Source organism: Rhodamnia argentea, chromosome 6 (assembly GCF_020921035.1).
Source record: "Rhodamnia argentea isolate NSW1041297 chromosome 6, ASM2092103v1, whole genome shotgun sequence".
Lineage (NCBI taxonomy): Eukaryota > Viridiplantae > Streptophyta > Magnoliopsida > Myrtales > Myrtaceae > Rhodamnia > Rhodamnia argentea.
Genome location: NC_063155.1, coordinates 25,247,590 through 25,265,415, shown reverse-complemented (window position 1 = coordinate 25,265,415; position 17,826 = coordinate 25,247,590). Strand labels below are relative to the sequence as shown.

At 41.4% G+C, this 17,826-nt stretch overlaps 2 protein-coding genes across 4 annotated transcripts; one reads left to right on the top strand and one right to left on the bottom strand.

Moving 5' to 3' along the window:
- Positions 1-1,457: 1,457 nt before the first annotated feature.
- Positions 1,458-5,403, bottom strand: LOC115726061 (polygalacturonase-1 non-catalytic subunit beta-like). Of its 3 annotated transcripts, XM_030655797.2 has the most exons (3): positions 5,336-5,403; positions 3,835-4,704; positions 1,458-1,619 (listed from the first exon to the last, which is right to left on the bottom strand). In XM_030655797.2, exons 1-3 carry the CDS (start codon positions 5,378-5,380, stop codon positions 1,503-1,505), a joined length of 1,032 nt encoding a protein of 343 aa, XP_030511657.1. In that variant the 5' UTR covers positions 5,381-5,403; the 3' UTR covers positions 1,458-1,502. The 3 variants fall into 3 exon arrangements, with proteins under 3 accessions (XP_030511657.1, XP_030511641.1, XP_030511650.1); XM_030655781.2 differs by lacking the exon at positions 1,458-1,619 and having other exon boundaries at positions 3,674-4,704; XM_030655790.2 differs by lacking the exons at positions 1,458-1,619; positions 5,336-5,403 and adding an exon at positions 5,147-5,244 and having other exon boundaries at positions 3,674-4,704.
- A 9,350-nt stretch (positions 5,404-14,753) lies between these two features.
- LOC115726005 (root phototropism protein 2-like) lies at positions 14,754-17,531 on the top strand. Its single transcript, XM_030655710.2, has 6 exons — positions 14,754-15,001; positions 15,127-15,318; positions 15,410-15,479; positions 15,568-15,945; positions 16,047-16,769; positions 16,965-17,531. Exons 2-6 carry the CDS (start codon positions 15,257-15,259, stop codon positions 17,445-17,447), a joined length of 1,716 nt encoding a protein of 571 aa, XP_030511570.1. The 5' UTR covers positions 14,754-15,001; positions 15,127-15,256; the 3' UTR covers positions 17,448-17,531.
- The last annotated feature ends 295 nt before the right edge of the window (positions 17,532-17,826 follow it).

Below are 17,826 nucleotides of genomic sequence, written 5' to 3'. Positions count from 1 at the left end.
CAAAAATGATGAGAAGTAGCGCATTGCTTAAGATTCAATAAGAAAAATTAGCAAATGGTACTTGCAAATCTTGAATCAAGTGATGTCGATCGGCGATGTGCTTGTTGCGTGGAATAAGCGATCGAACGATAAAATAGACAGAACAAGAAAATAAATCGGACACCGGATGTACGTGGTTCGGTCGTAGAGACCTACGTCCACGGGAAGAGCAACAACGAATTCCACTATAGAACGAGCGATACACGGAGATTACAGACCAAACTCGATTAACTCAAACACTCACAGTGTTTCCCAAGCCCCAATTACATCCAAGAACGCATACGGTATTTAGCCCCCAATTCCTAACAAAATAATCTCTCAATCTCGCAAAGGAATTACACAAATCTAACCTCAAGATTTAATCGATTTTGACACTTGAATTCTTGATGTAATTCTGCGAACAAAACCAACGAATGTAAACCCTCTCAAGCACTCGACGACGAGACGGCGCTTCAAGCAATAACTTTCGGCCACGGTATTGCATGCTATATATATGTGCAAGCCAAACCGACGTATAAAGAAAACAAACACACTTATGCACGGAAAGATTTTCGTATATTTTATCTCTTCATATACTTCCTCCCATGTTGACCGACTCTTGATGCTAATCCAAGTCCACGTGAATATATATCAATATATGAACTTCTTGGACACGTCAGCTTGAAGAGGAAACTCCATGCGCCAGATATCCATTATTAGGATTCTGCCAACAAAAGTCCAAGAGACTTTTGCTTTTGCTTTTTTAATTTTTTTTTTCTTATCTTGGCCGTCCAGTAAAATCTGCAACGAGGACTGCAATATGGAAACGTAACTTCCATTCAAGATTTCAAATCTGTCAATGATAAGCACTTTCCCAATTGATGCACGTTCGGTTATCTGAAAACAAGATAATCCACAATTCATATATTTCTATTTCGCATCGATTTCGTTCATAGGCTTAAACTCGAGACATATTTTAACAGTGCTTCACCCAATGTCCATTAATCTCTTGTAATTCCATTTGTTTTTATGCCAAGGCGTGGATGGATTTTAGAGATGAAGGTGGAAAAATAAATTTACAAAGAAGAAGAAGAAAAATCTGACCACGGTATGGTACAGTTTACTAATTTGAGACATGGAGTCGTGTTAAGCTCTGGAAAGAGATTAATATCATAGAACAAAAACTTTTTCACATGCATGCCACATTAACTACGGATACTAGATTAGAGTTATTCAAACACTTGACATTTACTAACGATAACGACATTTACATATATACACGACTATGGTCGTGGATATTAAAAGCAGATGGCATATAAGATGATACTTTTAAGCACGTGATGGCTTGGGATGGAGCTAGCGGCTAATATCTCTCGGTTTCGACTCTAGGTCCAACCCTTGTATTATTCAACCTGACCCGCACTTCATTTTTTCTTTTCTCGTTACTAGTTGGACTCTATCCAGACCGCATAATCTCCATAGATTCAATGGCAGGCCTCGATCCGACCAGGGCCCGACCCGAGCTCAAGGAACGCCTCGTTGTTTGGACTGCAAGCCGACCTGTCCATATGACAGGCGGCGACGCCGTGGTTGATCTTGGCCTTGGACACGGAGCTTAAATGTGGCAGTTTCATTATATCAAACACTTCAAGTAATTACTGTTGATACACAGGCTTATATTTGCACGAATGCAATGATTGAACCTAAGGCTTGAGTGAGGAGTATAATCGCGGGTATCAACTTAAGTAACCACTTGCTTCAATTTGTTACAAAAAAAGGGTCATTATGAGTCTTCTGATTGGTTAGTTACATATATAGATATGACCCATATTAAATTTAGTTATGCATACATGCGGATGATGTCCATAACTCGAGACCTATAAATCAGAAGTATGATATAAAGGAATGGAATTGAATCGGAAAAAAGCACTTGAGAATTAGCTAGAGACAAAAACTACTTAGGTAGATCTACTCGATGAGAACTTGATTAAAGAAAAGCATCCATCTATGCCTCAAACAGGACACGGCTTGGTTATGATAAGCCATTTAACATGCCAATATCGTAAAGGACAATTCTTCCCTAATAACGTGATTAAACAAGAAGAGATCTTCATCTATACCTCAGATTGATCTACTAATCAAGTCGTGCAGTGATCTGATAAATTTTCCAAATGGGCAACTCTGATTTCACATGTAGAAGTGATTCTCCACATAACCTCCTTACCATGATCACTTCTGCTAGACAAAAACTACATAGTTTATTTTTATCTTTTCTTTTCCTTCTAAGTTAGATGAGCGTCGTCAGCCGACCGTCGCCGACTACAAGTGAGGGCCGGCGACACTCACAGCCACGGGCAAAGGCCGCCAGCTGACCCTCACAGGACTTTGGAGAAAAAAAAAGTACAAGAAAAAGAAAATAAAAAAAAATTGTAACAAACAAAAAATTATAAAAACTGTCAAGAAAATGGCATATCATGAATGGATTCACTTAACTAATAACCTTTATAAACTAAATGATCTGTAAATGGGTTTAAAGGAAAGTCATTTACAACACGTATATAGTTGACTTATAACTCAAAGTCATTAACAACTCATTTATTAAAACCTAACTACCCATATATAACCCATCTTATTGAATATGAGTTAGAAATGGATTTTCAACCCATTTTGACACATCTACTTCTCAATCAAAGCCTAAGGACTTTCGTCCAAACCCGCCAACAATTATAAAACAGTTAGATCATCTTCGTAAAATCATCTTGACCCAGTGAGCCGGACAAAATAATAAAACAATTTGCCTATTGCAAGTCTAGAGATTTTTAACTCAGAAATTGGAGGTCACTTGTTTGAACTCCAACAACTGCGTGCAAGTTGCTCTAGTCAAGACCACTCGCGCAGACCACTCGGACAATTCGCGAGGCTTGCAGGGTGTCCATAGGTCTCCAGGTAGCCAAGCATCTACGCTCGTGCATTCGGCTCGTAAAAGAATATAGTAACTTCATCCCCACTCGTTCTTGATGATCTCTCTTGCAACCCAACGACGGAATACATCGAAAGAACCTGGATTTACCGATGTAGAGTCCGCAAACTTTGGGACCACGTGGAGAAAGCCGGGCCCATCCCGATTCTGTATGATTTCTTCGATTGAAACTTGACATCCTCTCCGTTAACCCCTCTTTACCAATGCCCAATTTTACTTCCACTACTCATCCTGGCCACATGAGCCGTTCATTATTCCATATGTAATAATCTGATGATGTTTTAATTCCATTTGTTTTGACGCCAAGGCGTTGATGATAGAAATATAAGATGGAAAAATAAATTTAAGGATTCGAGACATGGAGTCATGTTATGCTCTGGAAAGAGATGAATACTAGTAAATACTTCCCAAAGCAAGTACCAAGACAAACTTTTTCGCATGCACACCACAATAATTTAGATCAAAGTTATACAAACACTTGACGTTGACAAACCATAAAAACACTTACATATGTACACGAGTCAAGACCATGGTCGTGGATACTGGGAAGCAGATGCCATATTAGATAATACTTTCAAGCAAATGATGACTTGGGATGGAGCTAGCGGCTCATTTCTCTCGGTCTCTAGGTCCAACCTGTATTATTCAATCTAACCCACGCTTCATTCTTTTTCCCATTACAGATTGGCCCCTGTCCAGACCGCATAATCCCCATAGATCCAGTGGCAGGCTTCGATCCGACCAGGGCCCGACCCGAGCGCGCGGAACGCCTCGTGATTTGGACTCCAGGCCGATGTGTCCATATGACAGACGGCGACGCCGTGGTTGATCGTGGCCTTGGACACGGGATCCAGTATATCCGCCTCGTAAACATGGAGTGTCGGAACTGCATGGCAATTATAAACCATGTAAGGAAATAGACTGTCGTGGCATGCCACGGGCGCACCCGATCGACTCCCATCAATCCTTTTCACTCTTCCAATCAAGATATCGCGCTTCGACCCTCCGGCACTCTCCGTGGAATGAAGCTTGATGTCGTGGCCCAGTATTGATGTGGCGAAATCGATCATGTCCTCAACAGAGCTAACACATCGCTTGGTCTCACCTTGGATTGGTGCTTTCTCGCACAGGCTGAGCGTGCGTACCATGATCTTCTCCAGAGTGGAATCGTCCCCAGCATGGAAGATTTGCTTCAGCTCGGCAAGCTTCGAGGTGGAGAACGGTAATCCAGAGGAAATGCTGCGCGGCAAAAACGACCTTTTGGGAGTTTTCAACTGAAGATCTGGCATCCGGATCACATTCCCACTCCTCAGTATCAATTCGCGAAAGAATTTGCCGGGCTCCACGCTTTCGTTCACGTTCATACCACCTGCCAGCGTTGTGGCACCATTAATGACATCGTAGAAAAATCGATCATCCTTGCCAAGTTGATAGGATGATAAGTCCGGGAAGCAGAGCAGTTGTGCTGCCTTGCAGAAAGATCGGAGGTGGTCGGAGATAGCATCTTGAGCCGCGAGCTGGGTGAAAAGGGTTGTCTCTGCAGTAGTTAATGGTGAAACTTTGGATGTGAGCAGTGGTGGTATGGCGAGGTTGTTGGTGATTTGTTCATTCCAGTATCGGACAAGGTATTCTTTGGTAGGGATTGAGTTGGCATCGCCAGCAAGGGAGTTGGCGTCGATGGTGGTTCTGGCGGTGGTGGAAACAACCTATAGTGGGACAACAGAGAAAATAGCAAGTGACTAGAAAGTTAGCATGATGCGAGGGATAGTTCACCTAGTTTAAAGGTGCTGTAACCCTAAAACACACTTTTACAACTCAGTTGTAAGACAAGAAGGCTACAAAACAACCTCCGTACGATACCAAACAGACTTAGCATAATATCCTTGCATTATATACAGGGGACATGGATGAAACTGTAATGAATGTTCAAATTCTCGTAAGCAAAGTAATAAGAAGTTATATCCGCAAGATAAGAAGAATGAAATCAACTTTAACGAATAAAATAGATAGCATGATAAATATTCTTGACAAATCCTTAACTTAGTCCACAATCTGAATGATAATGCAGTCCCATTTTTTCTTTGTCAATACTACTTGTCTGGCTTAGCATAAGTGATTGAGACTGACACTACGTACACACGTATCTACTATATATTCAAGCATTGTATATGTCTTTTCACTTCATGGTTCGTGTTTCACATATGTCTCTTTCAACATTTATGGGAACACAAACATGATCGACGAACTATAAATGTTAATCCGTGCGAACTTGGACTGTAGGATGAACATCGAATATGGTGTGTGGAAGGGGAGGGAATAGAGCTTGAGAAAACTAACATGGAGAGACAACAGCAGGAGGAGGAAGAGGGAGAAGAGAGACATTTTGCTGAAACTGAGAGGGAAATGCCGATAATGTTGGAGGGGTTCGTTTGATTGAGCACGACATTTATAGGAGAGAGAGAGAGAGAGAGAGAGAGAGAGAGAGAGAGAGAGAGAGAGATTCCTCTAGGACAAATGGATGACGGGAAAGAAACAAAATTTATAATATGTGTTCAGCTCGCATTTGATTAGAGTTTTATATCAAATGTTCTCTGCCAAGAGAAAGAAATGGAACTTAATAGTATTTGTAGTTCAAATTGCTCATATTGAATATTCTCTGCCTTCCCTTTGATTATCAAAGACAAATCTATATATACAATTTGTCTCATTGTCGTCACACAAATCGGTAGTTGATGTTACTTTGCAATGATAATAGGGCATCCGTGACTCCTTAAGAAATCAGCTAATCTTTATTGGTTGGAGCAATTTCCTTACTCATCACTCATCGAGTAATCACTGTTAACACACATGCATGTACTTTTGCAAATGCATTGATTTGAACCTACGGCTCAAGTGAGGAGTGTAATTGCGGTTATCAACTTAAACAATGCCTAGACTCTATTTGGTATATAAAAAAAAAAAAAAGTCGTGATTTCCTCCTGCTCAGTCTTCTGATTGGTATGTTACATACATGGATATCACCCACATGTAAATTTAGTTGAGTATACATGTGAATGATGTCCATAACCCGTGACCTACCAATCAGAACCATGATATAAAGGAAACTATAAATGAAAAGGTAAGCTGGTGTGTGGGGACCTCCTGAGTTCTAAATAATAGAGAACGAAAGATTTGATTTTTATTGGATTCTGTCCTCATGCGGAATCTCCACTTTTAACTTTAATTTGCTTATGCATTTTGCGATATGTCACACTTTTGATTTTTATTGAATTTGAAACCTGCAAAATCTTTCAAAATATAACCAATTATTAACATGCACTGTTGAACATCATTAAAAAAAAAATCAAGTATTCTAAAGGGATAGTCGTAAATAGAGTGCGTTTTTCATGAAAAACTCAAGATTTGAAAGATATTTTCTGAAAAATGACTGATTATATCACTTTGAAAAATTAGCTAAATATTTTTATTAGTACAACATTTTATGCCTAAATATTTTCGTTGGTGATGAAGATATTTAATTTTTTCATTTTTTAAGTGATATAACCAGTCATTTTTCGAAAAATATTTTTCATATCTCGAGTTTTCCGTGAAACAAACAAACGCACCTAGATGCAGATTAATTTTCCTCCTAAAAGATCCTAGCCATTGGAGACTCACTTGCCTTTTAGTACGGCGTTTGTGCATAAAACAAAGGAAGGTGATAGGGAGGCCCACCAAATTGATGAAAGGATGGAAGGGAATAGAAAAATAAACACAATTAGCTAGATACCAAGATCTATTTAGGTAGTAAGTTATATTAATCTACTTGATTAGTACACGATTAAAGAAAAGTGTCCATCTATGCCTCAGACAGGACAGGTCTTGGTTATGAAAAACAAATAGCATAATGCAAAATGCCAATACCGTATAGGACAACTCTTTCCTAATAATGAGATTAAACAAGAAAAGAGAATCTATCTTTACCTTGGGTTGGACAGGTCTTGGTTAATTAATCACGTAGTGCAATAATCTGATAGATTTTCAACATGGGAAACTGTGATTTCAGACGTAGAAGAGATTCCCCGCATAACCTCCATATCTGTGCATGCACTCCAATAGAGAAACTCTGTAACTAGCTAGCTAACATGAATTACGGTTAAAGTCATTACGATAAGATAACATTATTAGTAACTTAATTATAATCACTCCTACATGGAGAAAATTATTCAAAAAGTCATAAACCTATTACAATTATGTCAATTTAGTCATATTTTTTTTACCTATTTAGTCCTAAGCCTTTTGTAATTGTGCCAATTCAATCCATCTAACTAATTTTGGTTGGCCGATGTTGACGTGAAAACTAGCTGTTCGGCGATATAATATTTTAATTTTTTTCTTTTTTCTTTATTTTCTTCGTTCTTCTTTCTCCGGTCGGTCACCAGTGACAGGCCAGAGGCGATGATCGATTGGTAAGGTCGACCTTGCCAAGGGCCGGCGACGGCGACCTCACCGTCCCCAGGCCAACATCGCCTTGTCCAACATGGTCTTGCCTAGTGAAGGTGAGGTCGAGCCTCGCCAAATCTAGGCCGGCAAGGTCAACCTCACCATACCACTTCAGAATCGAACACTGCAAATTATCAATGTTACTCCACATGATGAAGAAAACCTTCTCTGCCATAATAGGAGTCGTCATTTTATGAGCTAAAATTAATTTCCACATTTTTATCATATGAGAATCATTTGTGTGAAATTTTTAGGACTTTAGAATTCTATTCTCGTGTCTAATTTTGTTTCCCAAGGACAAAGGCTTGAAAAAGCAAAGAAGAAAAGAGAAAAGCAATGATCTAATGATACTTAAATTTATGTCCCGAAAAGGAATCTATTGATTCTTTCTCAATGGATTGGATCGAAATGCAAAGTGAAAAGATTTGTACGAGTTAGACCTTTCGTCACCACTTTGTGAAAAATTATTAGGTATGAACTTGTTAAATACCTGTGACTCGATTAGTGAAATAGTATCTCTCTCCAAAAAAGTGTATTTTTTTTTAACTCCACAGAAAGAACTAAGAAAGTGCAAACAAAATATCAATGCAGAATAGTTTAAAAAGCAAAATTCCAAAGAAGAAAAAGTGAGAGGTGCCACTTCAAGATTGAACCGGGCAGCTCTTGTTCTTCAATGTCAAGTGAATCAAACCAAACTATCACGTTGGGACTCCCACACAACCACTGGGCCACTTGAACAATTGTTGCAGCTTTTTCACCATTTTCTCTTATCGAGAAACACTGCATTGGCTCTCGTTTGTAACTTTGTATGATAAAAATTGGGCAAGTGACACTAACTGACTTTGAATTTTAGTTTAATGTGTAATGTGATAACTGATTTTTTTAATTCCTTCGATGCGGTTCTTGAATTTTAGCCCAATATGCAATGTGACCTCCGAACTTTTAATACAAACTCAATTTAATCTCTGGACTATACAAAAATGTTCAATATTGTACGTACTCAATTAATGGAAGGATTGCCTTGAGCCTTTTTATGTAGTTTATGGACTACATTGAACATGTACCAAAAGTTTAGAGACCATATTAAATAAATTAAAAGTTCATAGACTATATTGAATATTAGGCTAAAGTTCGGGCACCTTGTTACATATTGGGCCAAAATTTAATGACCATGTACTAAATCACGGAAAACACTTGAGATTTACTGATCATAACAATTGTGACGCTCCAAGCACAAGCACGTTGTTCCGGATATCGGATTCAAATAGTAGATTAGGGCCCGCATGAAAACACTTCTCCAACTGAGAATGACTTCTAGCAAGAAGTTGGTTTTTCTTCTTTTGCTTTTGAGCAGAAGTTGATTTTTCAATTTCTGCTTGAGAAGTTGATTTCTGGTTGAGAAATGCGTTTGATAATTGAAATAAATTTCAGCTTCTGAAATAGAAATTCGTTTGATAATGACTCGAAATTTCAATTTCTGAAATAGAAATTTGTACTATTATGTTCAAAAAATGGAGCATATCGATGGCTCTTCCTATAACTTGGCAACAAAACATTTAGTATATGGCAGATTTAGCGGATAATGGGAACAATATAGAATTGCTATCTCATTACATGTAAAAACTACACACGTACGCGCCCGCGCACACACACACACATATATATATTTTTTTGGGGGGGGAGGTAACGACTCTTTTAGGAAACTGGTTAAGCAACTAACTAACAAAGGTGCCCTTAAAATGCAGTGACATTTCCCGAGATGAAACAATTTCCTTAAAATGTAGTGACATTTCCTAAGATCAAAATTTCAACGAAATCAATATACTTCTCATAGAGACTATGATCAACACCCTAGTAAATGCTTCCAGCTCCCAATAGGAGCCGCATGTCGTGACAAAGTGTTGTATGTCGCCCAATTGTTTCCTTCCACGCTTTCTTTCGTCCGACTCTATGTAATTCGAAATTTGCTACGTAGTCTTCTTCTAATTATGCAAGAGTTTCAGTTAAGCCCTTTATTACCAAATTCTCCCCTTTCTACCTACGGTATTAGAGATAAGGACTTGTAGAACGACAACTTGAGTGTTAATGTGGTCTTTTGGGGACTCCTGGGTCTTATTTCATTAGAGTTCTCAGATAACTCTTTTGGAATATTTTTCTTTCGTAAAACTCTATTGTCATCTAATCAATTAGTCTACTGGGACATATTCAAGTGTGAAAGATGAATGGGAGCTATCAAGTTGCATAATCAATTGAACAAAGATGCCACAATACTCGGAGGGAAAAAACCAACATACCCACACTTCGAAAACAACGTCCCAACCAACAAGAAAAAGCGCACTAATCCTGCTGATTCAGGACGAGCTAAACAAGCTATACCATACGAAAGAGGGGGAGAGAGACAAACCGGAATTCCACAAGCCGCACGAAACTGGAAGCAAACAATACAACTAAGCACACATTAGTAGCAGACAAATCACAAGAGCAAGATTTGATGAAGATGAAGATGTACCAGCACTTCTCCACTTCAAAACTTCAAATTTTACACGTCCTCAAAGACAGGGAGACGAAACCCATCAAGATTTCTCTCCCAAATATCCGAAAGATCTCAAAGTTCTCGCGGCTTTGACTTATGAGTGATACACCGGAATCGAAATGAGGCGACGCTTAGAATCGAAAAATGCAGTGACAAAGGACGAACGCGCAATCGCCGAGGTGAGAGAAAAGTGAAGTCGAATAGAGAGAGAAAATCCTAACCTTGCAGATCCGACTTCCTTCGACACAAAAGACGAATCACAACTGAGAAGAGGTCGTCGGACGTGCGAATCGGGAGGCGATGGCGGAGATGGATGCGTGGTTGAGAATGATCGAGAACATTGTGGAGCGTCGATCCGGAGAGAAACGTTCGGCGTTGAAGAGGGAGAGAACCCGGGCGTTCACAAAAGAGAATAAGGCTCAAAATCTGATCGACAGAGAAGAGGAGTTCATGACGAAAGTCATTACGGGTCGAGAGAAGTGAAAATTTTTTACTTCTCGGATGAGACTCAAAATCTAATCATGCAAGATTTTTCACCGCAGAATTGAAAAATACAACCAGAAGTCAAATTTTTTATCAAACGGCTTTCTACTTCAATTAGGTTTTTATCAAACGCATTTCTCTGCCGGATGGACTTCTGGCAGAGAAATGAAAATTTTGAAGTGTTTTCATGCGGGCCCATAAATTATCATGCAAAGCAAACGAGGACTTGGATGGGAGCTAGCTAGAGACTAAGCTCTCTCTTGATCACCAGGCGGAACCCACGTTTGTTCCATCTTGACCCCACTTCGTTCTTTCATTGTCACTTGGCAGTCGTCCATGTCAGGTTGTTCTCATCTATCTAATGGCAGACCTCGATCTGGCCAGGACCCGACCCGAGCAAGAGGAACGACTCATGGGTAGGGCTCCAAGTCGACGTGTCCATATGGCAGATGGCGACCCCGTGCGGTTGATTTTAGCCTTGGACTTGTGATCTAGTATGTGGGCTTCGTAAATCCGGAAGTTCGGAAATGTATGGCAGTAATAGACAATGTAAGGAAATAAATTCTGGTGACAGGTCACGGGGTCGCTCACTTCGCTACCCTCGATCCTCTTGACCACCTCGATCAAGACATCCTGCTTCGACCCTCCGGCGCTCTCAGTGGATCGGACCCTGACGTCATGACCCAAAATCGAGGTGGCGAAGCCGATCGTGTCTTCGATGGAAGCCACGCACCTCTTGGTTTCGTCTTGGACTGCCGTGCCCTCGCACTGGCCTAGAGCGTGCGCCATGATCTTCTCCATAGTGGAATTTTCAGCGGCATGGAGGATTTGCTTCAGCTCGGCGAGTTTCGAGGTTGAGAACCGCAATTTGGAGGAAATGGGGTAGCCAAAAACGACCTTTTGGGCATGTTATCCCGGAGTTCGGGCATTGGCATCACATTCCCGCTCTTCAGCATCCACTCTTGGAAGAACTTGCCCGGCTCCATGCCTCCATTTACTTTCATGTCATCAACTGCCGCAACTGTATCGAAACCAATAGCATAACTGCTGTTGCCGTGGTGGTTGCCAATGAGCGAGTCGGTCTCGCCGACAGCATACCCGCTATTTCCATGGTAATTAATTTTGTCCGTCACTGCAACCCCATTAGATGATGAGTTCGGGAAGCAAAGCAGTTGCGCCTCCTCGCAGATAGATAGGAGGTGGTCAGAGAGGGCGCCTTTGGCGCAAAGATGGCCGCAGACGCGGCCATCAAGGGTGACGCTTTGGAGAAGAGGACCGGTGGCTTGGGGAGGTTGTTGGTGATTTGCCTGTTCCGGTAACGGGCAAGGTATGGTTTGGGAGCGATCGAGTTAAGCCCGCCGGTTGGTCTCCGTAGTGACCTTAGCGACGGTGGACACGACCTGTCGTGGGACAACACATGATGATGAGCATATCAAAGAATGAAGTGTGAGTGGTAAGTCTGTGTAATCATGATTAGAATGTACATTATGGACTTAATATAATTGCGCGACCGTCATAATCAATGAAGTGAAATGGACATCCGGAAAATTGTAACGAACATGCAAAAAAGGGTAAGCCACGTGACACAAAATTAGAACATGATGGAAATTATCTCTACCACGTAATAATATATTCGTAACAATCAGTTTAACATGTGCTATCACGTTCCGATACTTATCTCTAAAAAGTAATAATATCATGCTCGATCACTCAACGTTACTATTGCAGCCTACATACTTTCCATTCTATCGAAATTCTTATATTTCTCATTTCATCGTATATGTCCCACGCACGTTTCTCCATTAACATAAAGGACAGATAAAATCGACTAACTGATGTGCACGTGTTTAAGTTAATCTGCATGAGAAGTGAACGCAAGATATACCAACTAAACAATTAAGCATATGGCCCTGATGGAAGTTGCATGGAGGAGAAGAGCTCGACAGACTACCAACATGGAGAGATGAGAGCAAGAGGAGGAAGAGCAAGGTGAGAGTCATTGTACTGATACGGAATTTCTCTTAGGAAAATGCTTTCATGACAGTATGACAATACTGTCAATTATTTCTAATTGTAGATCTATATACTATCGTCACATATTTTACATAAAGCACTCATTAATTGAAAAATTGTGATATCAAAATAATTACAGATCTATCGGTATGTCATGGTAGTAGCTCCCTTTCTCTTACAGCATTTATCCCTAGACTCTCGAAATAATTGACGGGTTATTCCTTTTGTCCATCCCCGATAAATGCGGGAACTTTTCCCCGTCATATCTCTCATTGGCAGATTACAGTACATTGCTCACATGTAAACTTAACTATGATGTCCGTATATGTTGGCGACTTACCCATAAAAATATCATTGGAATAAGTCCGTATTTAAATCATTGACAGACGAGAACACGGTCCATATTAAAAGGATAAGCATATGATAGCATGAAAATCTCTTTACATATATTTAATGTCTTGCTAAAATTGTTTTCAATTTTCGCCTTGATTTGGTCACAAGTTGGGCTGCTAGGCAATGTGTGTGGTTTACCCAAAAATGATAAGGTCTGTCGACTCCTTTTTCCACGCTTGCTCTCGCTTCGAAGGAGATGGGTCCCTCCCCCCTTCTCTATTGTATTGCACTGTCTCTAAGATCGCTCACCAAGATTGAAGTATAATTCTAAGTGGGTGGCGATTGAACCGGACTAAATTAGTTAAAATTAAGGAGGAGGACAAATGAAATGGACCGGTAATTGATCGAACCGAATGAATAATGTTGTAAAAAAAAAAATCCTTTATACCAATTCAATCCCGAACTTTCGGCTAGTCGGAGCCCCAAGTCCAGCCCTTTAATATACCAAGTTATCAGATTTCATTAGGGGAGATCGTCAAGAGGGAGCCGAAGTTCAGCCCTTTAATATATCACGTTAAAGTCCGATACCTTCATCCGAGAAGATTGCCAAGAGGGAACTCGAGCCGAAGTTCGAGCCCATTAATATATCAAGTTGAACCCACATTTACTCAAAAGTTTAAGCTAATGAATTATGGGCCAACTAGGATATATTAACTGTTCCACACTACATCAATTATTATATGTGGGACTTCTCTAACACAACTCACACGCGCACCCTAACAAATGGCGTGGATAATTTTTAATAATATTTTAAACTTTTATGGTTGATCGCGTTCATCTTTCACATCAAACCAATGCTCCGGGTACAACAAATCGGTTCGAGGAATCACCTTACAAATTTGGGGCGACAAATCGCGCGCGTTACATAAATCTATCCGATAAACCCTTACTGCATCTCCTCGTGGACTACCTCTATGAACTCCATATCGTCTCTCTGTTTACAGCTATTCTTACGTCAACCCGATTACTTCTCTTACATATCAAAATGGATTCTCGCGTTAGCAACAGATTCTCAGCCACCTCATCTCGGTGTAGTGATCGGTTGAGGAAGGAAGATATGTGTCTCTATGCATGTACATGTGCATGGGTCCAAAACTGGGGACATCGATTAGGAATCACTGGATTAGTGCGTTTCCATGAAAGGGACTAAACTTTGGCGTACAAGTTCAAGTTGCACTTAGGTCCAAAGTCCCCCCCTCTCTATCTCTTCTCTGGCCCACTTCCATCTGTTGGGCTACCAACTTGTGGACGAAAACTTCCGTCGATGGCCCCATCGGCGCTGGTGTTCTCTGTCACGAAGTTGAATGACATCCACGGAAATTGCTAAGAGGAACATTTCCAGGAATGATGATGCCACGAGGCGAGTTGTTATGGTGATTGAGACTCTACACATGTGAAAATTCCGAAGTAAATTCTGATTTTTCTCTTACTTGACCTTTTAAGGTTAGATTACGACTATAGGAATATCTTGCAATGCATTAATTTGACGTGCATACACGTGACTAAGACACCATTCGAGCATAACAAATAGATTAATCTAAATGCTTCATATCATCCCGCTCACAAACTTCTGAATATCTTGCATCCAATCAGTCGGCGGCGATTACTTTCCGAGATAAACAGAAGCCTGCTCAATTCAATTTAATCCACAAAGATTAATCGTGTCACGAAACGAATTTGTAACTCCAACTAGAGCGAGAGTGGATGACTTGGCCATGGGAATGCCACGCGGGAGTAACTCATTCGTCGACAGCAACGGGTTCCGATTGCTGTGGGACCCCGACCGATTCCTTATCTTGTCCACCAATGTTCATTTCTCAAAGCGGAGTTGGGACTCCAAAGAAGGAAAGGCAAAGCGACTCTGGCGTCTGAAATCAGCTTACAGAAACTAAAACCGCACGAAGTTTTGGGATCAAGAGGGTCCACTTTCGAGCGGGATTTTTGCTGAATCTTGCATGAATCCATTCTCTATAAGTTCCAATCAAGAGGTTCTTGATATTCTCAGCCACTGCAAAAATAAGAAAAGAAAAGGGAAAACCTGATCAAAACAGGGTTCAGAAGTAGCTCGAGAAAGGAACAGAGGAACTTGGAAGAGCAGGGTACGACTCCTATTCTTCAATCTTTCTCCCATCATTGCAATATTGCTTCTCCCTTTATCTAATGTTAACCAAGATCGTAGTTGACTAACCTTAAAAGTCAAATCTTTCTGGTTACTAATTGCCAGCCGGTGAGGCAGCACAAGTGAGCTCAACTCTTGGATAGAGGAGGATCCGTGCGTTGTGTTTTGTCAAATGCCAGAAGAGCTCACACCCTTAACATAAAACTCTTCCTGCATAAGAGTACTGATCTGGGTCATGGCTTCTCATGAAAAGAGCAATGGGGGGATCTCTGTTGCCATGGAGAGGCCTGGTCAATGGTAATTACTCTCCTACGATGAATCCATGCTTTGTCTATCTGAATTTCCCGTGGTTAAGTTACTGATTTTGTGAATTGTTCATTTCGCGCAGGCTTCTCTCACAAAAAATTCCGACTGATGTTGAAGTCAAAGTGGGCAAAGCAAATTTCTCTCTCCATAAGGTATGGCGTGAGTATTGAGTTCGTGGTCATCTTGTGAAGTAGCCTAGGAACTGGAGATGAAATATCGAATTCAATTGCTTCTTGGCAGTTCATGCTAGTGGCAAAGAGCAACTACCTGCGGAAGATGGTGATTGAGTCGAAGGAAGTGGACCTGACCAGGATCGATCTGTCCAACATCCCTGGAGGTCCAGAGGTATTTGAGAAAGTGGCAAGCTTCTGCTACAACATCGACTTCGAGATCACGGTGAAAAACGTTGCAGCTCTTCGTTGTGCCGCGGAGTACCTGGAAATGACAGATCAGTATTGTGATGACAACCTTGCCGGCCGTACTGAGGACTTCCTTGTTCAGGTGGCCTTCCCGAGCGTGTCTGGCACGATCCTTGTTTTGAAGTCATGTGAAGATCTTCTTCCCATGGCAGAGGACCTCAAGATTGTCCAAAGATGTCTCGACGTGGCAAGTGCCAAGGTAAAGATTTTGAGTTTGCGGTTGCTTCACCTTGCAATTTAGATGATTAGGATAAGGAGGCACTAAGAGATATGTAATCTGAACCGTGGTTGCTATTGCAGGTATGTAAAGAGGCGATCTTTCCGAGCCGTTCTCCATCAAACTGGTGGACAATCGAGCTATCGGTGTTAAATGTTGCGTTCTTTGGAAAGATCATTGCAGCAATGCAACGAAGAGGTGCGAAGGCCCTTATCCTGGCCATGGCTATCATCACTTACGCAGAAAGATCTCTCCCAGGACTTGTACGAGATCATTCTGGCGTTGGAACCAAGTCACCGGACATCAATGACTCCCATAGTCTAGATCAGCAGCGCGAGTTACTTGAATCTATAGTCGCGCTTTTCCCCCGAGAAAAAGCTGCTTTTCCCATTAACTTCCTTTGCTGCCTTCTCCGAGCTGCTATCTTTCTTAAAGCCTCGACCAATTGCAAGAAAGAGCTTGAGAAACGGGTCTCTTCGATTTTAGAGCATGTGACGGTGGACGATCTTCTCGTTTTGTCGTTCAGCTATGATGGCGAGCGGCTGTTCAATCTGGAGAGTGTTAGGAGAATTATTTCGGCTTTTGTGGAGAAGGAAAAGAGTGTGACTGTGTTCAGTGGCGACCTCCAGGAGGCCTGTTCCGCACCGATGGAGAGAGTTGCCAAGATGGTCGATGCATATTTAGGAGAAATTGCGATATACGGTGAACTCAGCATCTCGAAGTTCAATGCGATCGCGACCCTTGTGCCTAAGGCAGCTAGAAAAGTCGATGACGATCTGTACCGAGCAATCGATATATACTTCAAGGTAAGGAATGCAATATTGAGTACTGGTTCGCAACTCTAGACGTACTCCTTTTGCTTTCTCATCAAAATTCAAAATATTGTTTCAAAATTTTAAAAGGTTATGAAGAATTTAGTCAATGGACCCGTTAAAGTTGAAGAGTTTTCATCATGATTGATTAATGTGTTATTTGACAATGAGCAAATACTGAATTTGCAGGCCCATCCAAACCTTGATGAGATAGAGCGGGAGAAAGCATGCAGTGTGATGAACCCGCTCAAACTGTCGCCCGAAGCTCGGCTTCATGCCTCTCAGAACAAGCGGTTGCCCGTGCGGACCGTTCTGCATGCGCTCTACCACGACCAGCTGAAGCTCAGGAGCGGAATGGTCAGCCGCGACGGACCTCATCCCGTGGCAACAAGGAGCCAAGTGCTGGCTGATGTGTCGTTGGTCAGGGAGAACGAAACCTTAAGGTCCGAGCTAATGATGATGAAGATGTACGTCTCCGATATGAGCAACCCGAAGAGCCAAGGAACGACGTCCTCCAAGGGAGGCCCCAAAAAGACCACCTTCTTCTCTTCGATGACCAAGACTCTCGGCAAGCTGAACCCGTTCCGCCACGGGCCGAAAGACGCTTCCAACATCGACGATGACGTGGCGGATGTTAAGAAGCCGAGAAGGAGAAGGTTCTCCATCTCCTGATTCGTTAACGACGACCCTTCTTCCAGTGCTTATATTGGTGTAGACCTTCTTTTTGTGCTCTGCTTAAGTCCTTTTGCTACTATGTCGCTTGTCAGTGTGTAAAAATAAGAACTGAATATGTTGGTTTCGTAGCGTGAGCAGTTTATGTCAGTGACAGAAAAGAAGTCGTGTGTCATCGTCATGATTCCGTAGTCTTCTTAAAAGTGATCTGTTGTTCACTTTAATTTAGGCATTTCCCAGTCTGATCTGTTTATTTCTGAGGAAAACTCTTGCGTATTCGACCTTTGCAATTCGTTTCTAGCAATGTCTGTAGCAATGGTTGCTACTGATCGCCGAGTTGAATTCCTTGTGCCTGACGAAACGTTTTTTTCAACAGCTT